This window comes from Trifolium pratense, linkage group LG2 (assembly GCF_020283565.1).
Source record: "Trifolium pratense cultivar HEN17-A07 linkage group LG2, ARS_RC_1.1, whole genome shotgun sequence".
Classification (NCBI taxonomy): Eukaryota; Viridiplantae; Streptophyta; class Magnoliopsida; order Fabales; family Fabaceae; genus Trifolium; species Trifolium pratense.
In genome coordinates, this window is record NC_060060.1 from 44,449,829 (window position 1) to 44,461,955 (window position 12,127).

The 12,127-nt window shown below is 34.0% G+C and overlaps 2 protein-coding genes and 1 non-coding gene across 3 annotated transcripts; 2 read left to right on the forward strand and 1 right to left on the reverse strand.

The window, feature by feature from the left end:
• Positions 1-252: 252 nt before the first annotated feature.
• Positions 253-5,573, reverse strand: LOC123906163 (UDP-N-acetylglucosamine transferase subunit ALG13 homolog). Its single transcript, XM_045956016.1, has 4 exons — positions 4,782-5,573; positions 2,858-3,151; positions 1,884-1,980; positions 253-607 (listed from the first exon to the last, which is right to left on the reverse strand). Exons 2-4 carry the CDS (start codon positions 3,035-3,037, stop codon positions 351-353), a joined length of 534 nt encoding a protein of 177 aa, XP_045811972.1. The 5' UTR covers positions 3,038-3,151; positions 4,782-5,573; the 3' UTR covers positions 253-350.
• TRNAP-AGG lies at positions 4,939-5,010 on the forward strand. The gene has a single exon. It is a non-coding gene; the product is annotated as a tRNA-Pro (tRNA).
• Positions 5,574-8,147: 2,574 nt separating the features above from the next.
• LOC123906164 (heat shock protein 83-like) lies at positions 8,148-12,003 on the forward strand. The gene is made up of 4 exons (XM_045956018.1): positions 8,148-8,497; positions 9,404-9,545; positions 9,793-10,073; positions 10,303-12,003. The coding sequence occupies exons 1-4, from the start codon at positions 8,375-8,377 to the stop codon at positions 11,854-11,856; spliced, it is 2,100 nt and encodes a 699-aa protein (XP_045811974.1). The 5' UTR covers positions 8,148-8,374; the 3' UTR covers positions 11,857-12,003.
• The last annotated feature ends 124 nt before the right edge of the window (positions 12,004-12,127 follow it).

Consider the following 12,127-nt stretch of genomic DNA (forward strand, 5'->3'; position numbering starts at 1 on the left):
GAGTGGTACACTGGTGAGGGACTGAATTGATCCCTCACCCTAGAAGCCACAAAAACTATTTTTAGAGATAGTTTAGGAACGTGGGGTGGACTTGGTTAACACTTATTTGGGCCCACCCAACACAACCCGAACTATACCAAGGGTTTGGACTTTGGACCAAAAAAGAAGCGAAAAATTAACATGTCTAAACATGGTGTCCGACTATATAGAAAAAACATTTTTTTCACTATACCTCAACCTCAATCACAAAAATTAAATAAATAAAAATATCATTAAGCACATACTTTAACCCAAATAGAGATTATTATCCGTCACCAATACTTTTAACCAGAAAAAGAAAAGCCTTGGGATCAATCATCAGGAAAACCAAGGAATCTGTTTATATGATTGGCCACTGGTGTAGCATCACCTGGGGTGTAAGGAAGAAGAGAATTTAAATCCATATCTGATATAGTTTGATGGAGTGTTTGAGGACTAGCACAATACAAATGTTTTCTGTTGGCAAGTTCATCTGCAAGTTCACTTTGATGATTATCCATCAAATCTTCATTTACAACCACAATTAAAGGTTTGCGTAGCCGCAATGTCTCAAATATGCTACCTGACCCTGCACAATATCAAAGTAGTTTCAGTTACTACCCAAGGACCATCCCCTTCTAGTCATCTCATAAAATCCTATTTTTTAAAGCTCATCACATGCTGTAAAGATAGTAATTAAATTATTGATGATAATGAACAAAACAATAAACTGAAGGTATCGGCTAACAACTCTACATGTAACAAAATATGGGACTAACCGGTGAAATGGCAATGTTTCTAACTCATGATGAGAGGCTATAGAGCATGAACATAATAATTATGCATAACCCTTTTCGATTGTTTCTGACGGGACAGGGTTTTGATAAGGATGGGGTTTGATCAATACCTTTTGGATTGAATTATTTCAATTAAATGGAACCAAACTAAAATTCAGTTCGGCATATCATCCTCATTTGAATGGACAAACTGAGGCTGCTCACAAATGTTTGGAGTCTTGCCTTAGGTGTCTTAGGCAAACTACACCTAATTTTGGGCTAAAATGGCTCAATCAGAAGAGTTTTGGAACAATTCAAAGTCGCTAACCATAACTATGCTGCAAATTAGTCAAAAAAAAAACTATGCTGCAAAGATGGAGCCCTTTAAGACCTTATTTTGGAGAGACCCACCTGTATTAAATAGAGATGCGACTCAATATGGCTGAAAGAAATCACATGCTGGATGAATTGATGGATCATTTTATTTTATTGCAAAATTGGAGTGTAAAGGCATCAACATAGCAGAATTGATGGAGCATTTGATTTGGGCACGAAATAAAAAGCATAACCATGAAAATAAACACAGACAAAAGTTGAATTCCACATAGGAGATATAGTTTTTCGGAAGATACAGCCTTACATATTGAGAGCTTTGGCTAAAAGAGCAAATCAGAAGTTGAGTTATAGATATTATGGACCTTATGATATTGTGGAGGGAGAAAATCAGTTCAATTGCTTATAAGCTTAACTTTGAATAGGCATATTTGAGCTTATCTACTGGCATAAGCAATTGTGATATTTGTTCAGGAGAGTTTATGGAAAACAGCTTATGAAATGTCCATTGCCAGACTACGAAAATTCTTAGGAGAACTTGTCTATATTACAGGATCAGTTTCCTAATTTCCATCTTGAGAAAAAGGTGTGTCTTGAGAGGGGGGCACTGTTGATAATAGGCGGGGATGTTGCTGGAAACATTGAGAGAGACTAGGCATTCTAATGAAGCAGTCTTATACAAATAACTTAATAAAGTGTCTATGCACTATAATTAGTGCAAAGTAACATGTAATAGACAAGTTGTAAGAAGCATACCTGCATGGCTAATGACAAGAGAAGCAGATCTTAGATGGTCTGCAATACTGGAAGAAAAAGTGAAGTAGTCTACAACCAATGAACCTTCTCCTTCAGACTGCAATAAAAAGTTACCAACAAGAATTAACTCGGTAAAAAGAAAAGTATCTTCTATATAAAAGGATACTTTTAGATACTTCATTTACAGAAGTAATAAAATTATGTACTACAGCTTATTTTTCCAAAGCAAATAATACAAGGTAAGTTTATCTACAAATTTATCCACATTTTTATCTTACTTCTCTAAAATCCTTTACATGTATAATCAGTGTTGTTAAATGACTGCCATGGCGGAATGACGTGGCAGAATTTTGGACAACTGCCATAGGCAAAGACGTGTTTATATGATAGATTTTTGGCCTTCTACCATTTGCCAAAGACAGCATTGCGAATAATTAGAAGTATTAGTTTGTTGCAAAGCCACATACTAATCGTGCAAGCTTCCAAGACTGCCACTTCCACTGAAGCTGCATCACCCAATTATCCTCAAAGTTCAAATAGTTCATTTCCATCCCTCACCAGCCCAAACTACCACCAGCCATGGTACTAAAGTAGTACAATAAAGTTCATCAGCAATTGTTTAAAGTGACAATGTCACACAAATGGACTATCGTAGCCCATATCAGCACAAAAATAAAAATACACTACCAAATTAGAAATGAGGATGAATTCTCTAATGGTAACCTATCACATGAACAGAACCCACTATGAGAAAAATTTATGTCTATCTATCTCATCATTAAATAGGTGAGACTAAGAAAAATAGATACAAAATTGAATGCATACTAAGAAAAAATACAAAATTTGAATGCATATTGCATATTAAGAAAAATGGATACAAAATTGGCATGCCACTGTAATTATTTCTGAAGTATAAAAGATGGGACTTAAAAGAGAGGGGGGGGGGGGGGGGGGGGAATAATGTTTGAGACTACCTTGGTAGGAACATAAGATCCACGACCCATTTGGATAAGAAGATGGGTATACCCTTTCACAAGCAACTCTTTCTTAACATTTTCAGAATCTACAGCTTTCACAAGAGCATCAAAAGAAGTTGTCCCTACAGTAACAAAAACAACTCTCCTCGATTTGTCAAGCCCCTCTTTGTCGCCCATTTAATTAAGCACACCACTTGATTTCAATTTGATTCTTCCCGCAAACTATGGCTAAGTTGAAAGTGTGTTGACATCAAAAACAGCAATCAGCATTCGGGAGAATTGATTTCATCACTGAACAAAGCATCACAGACAGAAAGAACCAGTCAACAAAATGCTTTGGTTACCTAAAGCCAGTGAAGGAAAATGGATTGCCCTTTTTATGGGCTTGGTAGCCCAATGGGAAAATTAGGCTCATAAATCAAACATAAAAGACTAGGAGTCATGCATTTGCAACCAGGCATTTAGCAATATAGACACAGTTTGAGATATGCGACCAATTTCAGGCATAAACACTGATTAAATTTCAATATCCTCCAAAGTCAACCCAAGATGAGCTATACTACATAATGCAATTCAAAATTACGCCTTTGTGTCGGTAATATAGCAATACAGCAGGAACAAATAAGCATGTCATGTTCTGGGCTATACCGAACGAAATGAAGAAACTACACAGTGGCAACACAATTGATATAAGCTAACTTCAGTTACTAGACCAAAATTTACAGAAAGCCGCTAACACTTTCATCAGAAGCATCAACAGATATTTACTTTCAGAAAGATTATCATTTGGTGTGGTATTGTTCATAATAATCATCTGCATGCCGGACCATGGCACAGATACCCACGAGGAGAGGCGTCACATTTAATTGGATTTTGCTCCTCTAAAGTGAGTAGTTAGTATAGTCAGAAAAACAAGAATTCATATTTTAACACACTAATGATCTTCATTAACCATGAATTTGTTCAGTAATTTTAATAAATGGTGGCTGGCTCTACCATTTCACAGCATGTCGAGCTACAAATTGAATCTCAACGAGCAAACACGCAGCATTTAGTTAGACTTTCATTTCTAAAGTAAGTAGTTCGTATAGTTAGAAAATCAAGAATTCATATCTTAATAAACTAATGATTTATCATCAACCATTGATCTATTCAGTAAATGTAGATGGTTTATATACCCTCTAAAAGAATAGCTCTTCAAAAAAGAGTCGGATCAACAATTGATGGCATAGATCTAAATTGCAAACTACAACTGCAATTGCAGTCGCAATATAAAGGTTTTAGATGTTTCTGCAACAGTATTACGTGCATGTTTGGTATCACAGCAGGTTTTCCCAAATCAAGGTGAGCCACCATGATTTTGTAAAAGCTAATTGTATGTTTGGCTCCACTTTTAAAATAGGAAAATTTGATTCTTGAAGTGTAGAATGGATTTTGACATGGTTAGTTGCTCTCGAGTAGAATTATACTTACCTGAGTTACCTCCATAATTCATTCTAATTGAAGCTAGAAATTGGAGCTTTTGATTCTACAATTGATTTGACATGTTTAGTTGCTCTCGACTCTCGAGTAAAATAGTATTTACCTCCATAATTGATTCTAACTTGAAACTAGAAATAGGAGCTTTTAATTATAGAATTGATTTTTACACTCAAATCCATTGTTCAACTCAGTTTTACATTATCCAAACACAAATCACTTTAACTTCAACTTAGTTTTTAGCTGAATCCAATATACATAACTAATTCACTCAAAATCAATTTTTGTCACCGCAAAACCAAACACACCCTAAATATAACTTTTGCAAAATTAATCCATCATCTTACCAAACATGCAAATAATCTGAGTATAAAGAATCACAACATACTATAAAACATAATTAATCAAAATTACTAATGGTAACAAAGGATTGTGCGCATACCTGAAGAAGCGCTTGTGGATAAGCGGTGCCGTTGTTACCATGCCATGAATCTGAGTTACACGAACTGTGTTAGAAGATGATATTGTGATTGTGAATCTAAGACGGGTTTTATATCTTGTTTATTGATTTTGCTTGATTTGAAATGTATAAACATCAAGGGCATTTGGTCTAGTGGTATGATTCTCGCTTAGGGTGCGAGAGGTCCCGAGTTCAATTCTCGGAATGCCCCATTTTTCAACATTTTTTAGTTGTATCATTAATTTTTCATATATGCTGCTGCAAGCATTTGTTTGTTTGTCTTCAAAAATAGATTGGCACTAAAATCTTTTTGAGTTGTATCGTTAGAAGTCGCACATTGGCTAGAGATATGGTAAAGATGGTCTTTATAAGTGTAGTGCAAACCTCAACACTCAAGCTAGCTTTTGTGGTTGAGTATAGGTCTCACAAATTCTAATATGGTATCAGAGACTATCCTAGATCCATTTGTTGTTTGTTGTGTAGACCTCCCATATTTGGGCCACTCGTTGTTGTTGATTCCATGTTTCAGCATGTTCAGTTCTGAACGTGAGAGAGTGTGTTAAAAGTCTCATATTGGCTAGAGATATGGTAATGATAGCCTTTATAAGTGTAGTGCAAACCTCAACTCTTAGAGCAACTCTAGCAATACTATCTGTGCATCCGCCAGCTAGAAATGAGGTATTTTGCAACATGGAGATGCATGACCTCAATATTGATACCATGCAATTTCTTTTTGAAAAAATTGACCTTCAAATTTGATACTATCTCAAAACTATGCAACACCATTTTTTAAAGACGATAAATTCTCCCAGAAAGGTAGGAACCTTTACCAATCATCACTGTGTCATCCACAAATTGTAAAGTATGAAATGTAGCTCATCACTAACCTTGTAGCCATGAAAATTACCGATGCCTACTGCCTTCTGCATCAACTGAGTGGAACATTTAGCTACTATTAAGAAAGAAAAAAAGGGGTAGTGGATCATCTTGCCTCAATCTTTACCAATCGATAAATCTTCCGTAGGACTACCGTTAACAAGTACAAACATTGAACAGTTTAAAATACAAGTTATCGTCCAAAAGTGAATTATCTAAAACCTTACTTTTAATAATTAAAAAATAATAACTTGAAAAGATGACGAACACTCTAGAGACTCCTCAAAATGTTCAATGTCTGAAACTCTATCTCTTGCAAAACTTATTTCCCTCATTCTCGTCTTTTAATTCCTTATGTAATTTTCATCATTCTTTCTCTCCGTGTTTCACTTTTCCCACCGGATCTGCAAAAGTAAGGGGAAGGCGATCCAAAAGAAAAAATTGAAGCTTGAAGGGTAGCAATGAAGAAGAATAATCAAGAAAGTAGTATGGTTAGGAAATTGGAGAAAAGGTTATGGGTAATTAGGTAAATATACTTCTCACCAAAAAATAATAATTTGAACTCAATTTTACTTTGACGTGAAAGCTCCAAATTGCTGCTTCGGAGTAACTCGCGTTTGGAGGCCAAATCCACGTTTCAAAGAATCTATTTTACAAATATCCAAACATAAAAAATAAAAAAAAAAAAACTTCAAATCATGTTTTGAGTAGTAGACTCACGTTTGGAGGCAGGAAACACTGAACCAAACAAGTACTAATTCATTCACTACCAACATTGCAAATTAAGTAAAGACTAAACTTACAAGGTCCACATTTTATAGGACCAAGATACTACCAACATTCACATCACATCTCATTTGATCTAATAATGAAAAGAAGTTTGTACATGGTGAAAAATTTATCTCATTTGTACACCATAAACTTAACCAGAATCATATATTGACTTGTTGCATTTAAATTCGTTAATTGAATTCATATGAATACTACATTCAATTAGGACAAGATATTTGAAAACATTTTTAACTCCAAAATAAAAAATTAATCTTAATAATATTTTTAGATTTTGTTTTTAAAATAAAAAATAATTTTTTAAATTTTACTACTAAATCTTTTATATTATAAGCTTGTATACACAAGCAATTCCTAAACCCTAATTTGTTTTCTCTATTTTCCCTCCATTTTATCTTGCAATTTTTATTAAAAAATAATACAATTTTGTCTTGACTAGGATTCGAACCTACAACCCTTCAATGCAAGACAATATTTCCAACCACTATGGCAAGTATACCAATTATGATTAAAATTATGTGCAATAATTGATAAGCACCATCAATTTTAAAAGTATATCATATTAAAATTATTGTTAACTATATTATTTATCACGAAATATTTTTATGTCTTTTCTGATCAATGATTTTTTTTTACTGGATCATAAATTTAGAGAATAATTATCATGTGAGATTTGAAAATTTATTATCACGTGTAATTTGGCAAGTTATTATCAAACTCAATTCTGCTAAATCAATTTTTTTTGCAATACAACCAAACACAACCATGGTCATGTCACTAATCACATATTTATTTTGATTTTAACATTGCAGATTTAATATTAACCGATGATCAATTGATACAATATGCACTAACAAACCAATTGTGATTTAAATTATGTCCACAAAGTGTTAAGCTCCATCAACTTTCATAGGAAAGATTTCATACGACAATTAAGCACCATCAATTTTAATTGCACAATTTAAACAATTAAAAACCGATAATCTCTTATCTCTTATATTATAAGCTTGCTAACATAAGTTAACCCTAAACCAAATTTTTTTCCCCTCTCATTTTCTCTTTCTTTTTATTGCAGCTTTATATTAAAAAAATACATATTTGTTTACGATAGGAATCGAACCTGCATCTCTTACTTACAATAAAACATTTTAACCGCTAAAACATGTGCTTCAATTATGAAAGAATTTAGGAATCCTAATATGTTAACCCTGTTTTCAATAAATTTGAACGGCGGAATTAATCACAATTTTTATTTATTTATGGATGTCTACTTAAGTTTATGTTCTTGATTGTGTCTTTAAATTTTTTTTTAACCTTTAATTATCATCAATATTTTAACCTTTAGTTATCAGCAATTTTTTTTAATAAGTAAACAAAATGATGGGGTTCCAAAATTATTTTAAAAATATATAAAATATAAAATAAGCACATAAACAAATATAGAATAATTAGTTCATGAAATTCCCTATAATACTCTTATTGAAAATGCTCTTAGAATTTTTATATTTTATTTTTTATTATTACATATTACGGCTGATTAGACCCATGGACCCCATGAGTCAAAGTTCTAGTTATTTTATTTTTATTTTCGCCAAATCAAGTTACCGAACGGTAAAAACTAGAAACTTCTTACTCTGAATTTCCCGCGCCAGATTATCTTCGTCCTCTAACAATGGAAAAGCCGCGAACATTCGAGACTCAACCGTTATAACAGAAAGTTCTCGATTCGTTTCAAACGACACCGTATTACCTCATTATCTAGAGAGAAATAGAAGAATCTAGAACCAGTTTCATTCACCACACTATATAACCTTTCCTTATTCGTTTCCATTTCGTTTCATCGAAGCATCTCAATATTCTCTCTCTGCAATTCGCTATCTCTGTGTGATTCGTTTCTCGATCGAGTTTCAATGGAAGAGGTTGAGACATTCGCATTCCAAGCTGAGATTAATCAACTTCTTAGTTTGATTATCAACACTTTCTATAGCAACAAGGAGATTTTCTTGCGTGAACTTATCAGCAATTCTTCTGATGTAAGTTCGCGTTACTTCGATTCCTCGTTTATCATCATATATTGATTCATCGATTCATCTGCATTTCAATTACTAGTCGATCTATAACTGCAATTGTTTTCGTGTTAATTTTTGAGTTATGAAGTTAATTTTAGTTTCCTAATAAATTTGTGTTTGATTTAGTCACAGTCTGATTAATATTCTGTTTATCAATTTAATCTTTAATTAAATTTTTTTTCCAGTTAGTTGCTTATATGTAGTAGTTAATCAATTGTTTTAGCTTATTAATTTGTTTTTGATTCATTCACATTTTGATTAATAATTAATTTTCCAATTTAATCTTAAATTACAACTGTTTTCCTGTGAGTTGAGATATGAAGTTAATACTATTAGTAGTTAGTTGCTTATATGAAGTAGTTAATCAATTTAAGTTAGTTTTAGCTTATTAATTCGTGTTAGATTCATTCACATTTCGATTATGATTAATTTTCCAATTTAACCTTAAATTACAACTGTTTTCCTGTTAGTTTTGAAATATGAAATTAATACTATTAGTAGTTGCTTAGATGTAGTAGTTGATCAATTTATTCTGTATATCAATATGCATTCTATTGATTAAATTAAATTAGTTTCTGAAATCTGGTACTTGAGTATTGTTGATGTTACTATAGATTGAATTATCAATTTAATCTTCAATTAAAGCTGTTTTCCTGTTAGTTTTTAATCAGTTCATCAATGTGTATTCTGTTGATTAAATTGAGTTAGTCTCTATAATCTGTTACCTTTGACATTACTATTTATTAAATTGAATTAGTTTCTGTAATGAGTATTGTCAATATTTCTCTTAATAAGCCTGTTTGTTTCATGAAGTTTATGCAATTCAACTTTCACTAACGGTGTTTTTGGATCTAATTTTTGATGCAAAAGGCTTTGGACAAAATTCGTTTTGAGGGTTTGACTGATAAGAGCAAGCTTGATGCTCAACCAGAGCTTTTCATTAGGATTGTGCCTGACAAAGCCAACAAGACTCTGTCCATCATAGACAGTGGCATTGCCATGACCAAAGCAGGTAATGTCATGATTCCTTGTTTATTAGAAGATTGTGTATGTTTGAATTGGCAATGAATTCGATATTCAAATTGGCATCATGATTTTGTGGATGTTTTGAAGTGTAGCTTATGTTAATATTATGGTGGAAAGATGTAATCCTGTTAAGCTTGTTTAAATCTAAACATAGTACATTATAAGTGTTGTTCATTTGCAATTACGATTTGGAACCTTTCTGAAAGTTCCTTTTTGGTGTTTCTTTTTTATAGATTTGGTGAACAACTTGGGTACTATTGCGAGGTCTGGAACCAAGGAATTCATGGAGGCATTGCAGGCTGGTGCCGATGTTAGCATGATTGGTCAATTTGGTGTTGGATTCTACTCTGCTTATCTTGTTGCAGAGAAAGTCATTGTTACCACCAAGCACAATGATGATGAACAATACATTTGGGAATCACAAGCTGGTGGCTCATTCACTGTTACAAGAGATACTGATGGCGAGCAACTTGGTAGGGGAACCAAGATCACTCTTTTCCTCAAAGAGGATCAGGTAGTTTACTTATCATAGTAATTCTCTTGGATTATGAATTTAACTTCTAAGTTTTCCTAGCAGAGACTAGTTTATGGATTGAAGAATTTTTTGAAATTTTGTTCATGTAGCACTACATATTTTCAATGATTAAATTAGTGCTTACTGTTTTTTAAAATGGTTAGTATTGAAAACTATATATTATATTAAGCATTGTGTTGAATAAACGAATTATTCATTTTATGAACAGTTGGAATACTTGGAGGAGAGGAGGATCAAGGATCTTGTGAAGAAGCACTCTGAATTCATTAGCTATCCAATTTACCTCTGGACTGAGAAGACTACTGAGAAAGAGATCAGTGACGATGAAGATGATGAGCCCAAGAAGGAAGAGGACGAGGCTGTTGAGGAAGTTGATGAGGACAAGGAGAAAGATCCCAAGAAGACAAAGAAGATTAAGGAGGTTTCTCATGAGTGGGAACTCATCAACAAGCAGAAGCCAATCTGGCTACGCAAGCCAGAAGAGATAACAAAGGATGAATATGCTGCTTTTTACAAGAGCCTCACTAATGACTGGGAAGAACACTTGGCTGTGAAGCATTTCTCTGTAGAGGGACAACTTGAATTCAAGGCCCTTCTCTTTGTCCCGAAAAGGGCACCTTTTGATTTGTTTGACACCAGAAAGAAGATGAACAACATCAAGCTTTATGTTAGGAGGGTGTTCATCATGGACAATTGCGAGGAGCTCATACCAGAGTACCTTGGATTTGTGAAAGGTGTTGTTGACTCTGATGACTTACCACTCAACATCTCTCGTGAGATGTTGCAACAGAACAAGATCTTGAAGGTGATCAGAAAGAATCTTGTGAAGAAGTGCATTGAGATGTTCAATGAGATTGCTGAGAACAAGGAAGACTACAACAAATTCTATGATGCTTTCTCTAAGAATTTGAAATTGGGAATTCATGAAGATAGCCAGAACAGGGCTAAACTTGCTGATTTGCTCAGATATCACTCTACAAAGAGTGGAGATGAATTGACAAGCTTGAAGGATTATGTCACCAGAATGAAAGAAGGCCAGAAAGACATTTACTACATCACTGGAGAGAGCAAAAAGGCTGTGGAGAACTCTCCATTCTTGGAGAGACTCAAGAAGAAGGGCTATGAAGTGCTCTTCATGGTCGATGCCATAGATGAATATGCTGTGGGACAACTGAAAGAGTACGATGGAAAGAAATTGGTTTCAGCAACTAAGGAAGGATTGAAGCTGGATGATGAAACTGAGGAAGAGAAGAAGAAAAAAGAAGAGAAGAAGAAATCATTTGAAGATCTCTGCAGGGTCATGAAAGAAATTTTAGGAGATAAGGTGGAGAAGGTAGTTGTCTCTGACAGAATTGTTGATTCTCCTTGCTGTTTGGTGACTGGTGAATATGGATGGACTGCAAACATGGAGAGAATTATGAAGGCTCAGGCTCTGAGAGACACCAGCATGGGAAGCTACATGTCTAGCAAGAAAACTATGGAAATCAACCCTGATAATGGCATTATGGAGGAGTTGAGGAAGAGATCTGAAGCCGACAAGAACGACAAGTCGGTCAAGGACCTTGTGCTGCTGCTTTTTGAGACTGCTCTTTTGACTTCAGGTTTTAGCCTTGATGATCCCAACACATTTGCAGGAAGGATTCACAGAATGTTGAAATTGGGTCTTAGCATTGACGAGGAGGAGACTGGTGCTGATGATGTTGATATGCCTCCATTGGAAGAAGATGGTGCTGAGGAGAGCAAGATGGAAGAAGTGGACTAAAAGCCTTTACAAGTTTTGAGTTCTATTGTTCATAATTGGTCATTGAGTTGCTATTACTTTGTTAAAATAGGTGAAAATATGATGGATGCTTTTTTTGTCTTATCATTTTTTGTCTTGAATAGTTAATGGCGCTGGGTTTTGGTTTTATATGCGGTGTAACTACATCTATTGTCTCATCAATCAAAATGAAAAACTAGTCTTTTTCTTTCCATTTTTTGGGTACAAAACTAGTCTTTATAAAACGTTGTTTAATAACTTTTGTGGTAGATTC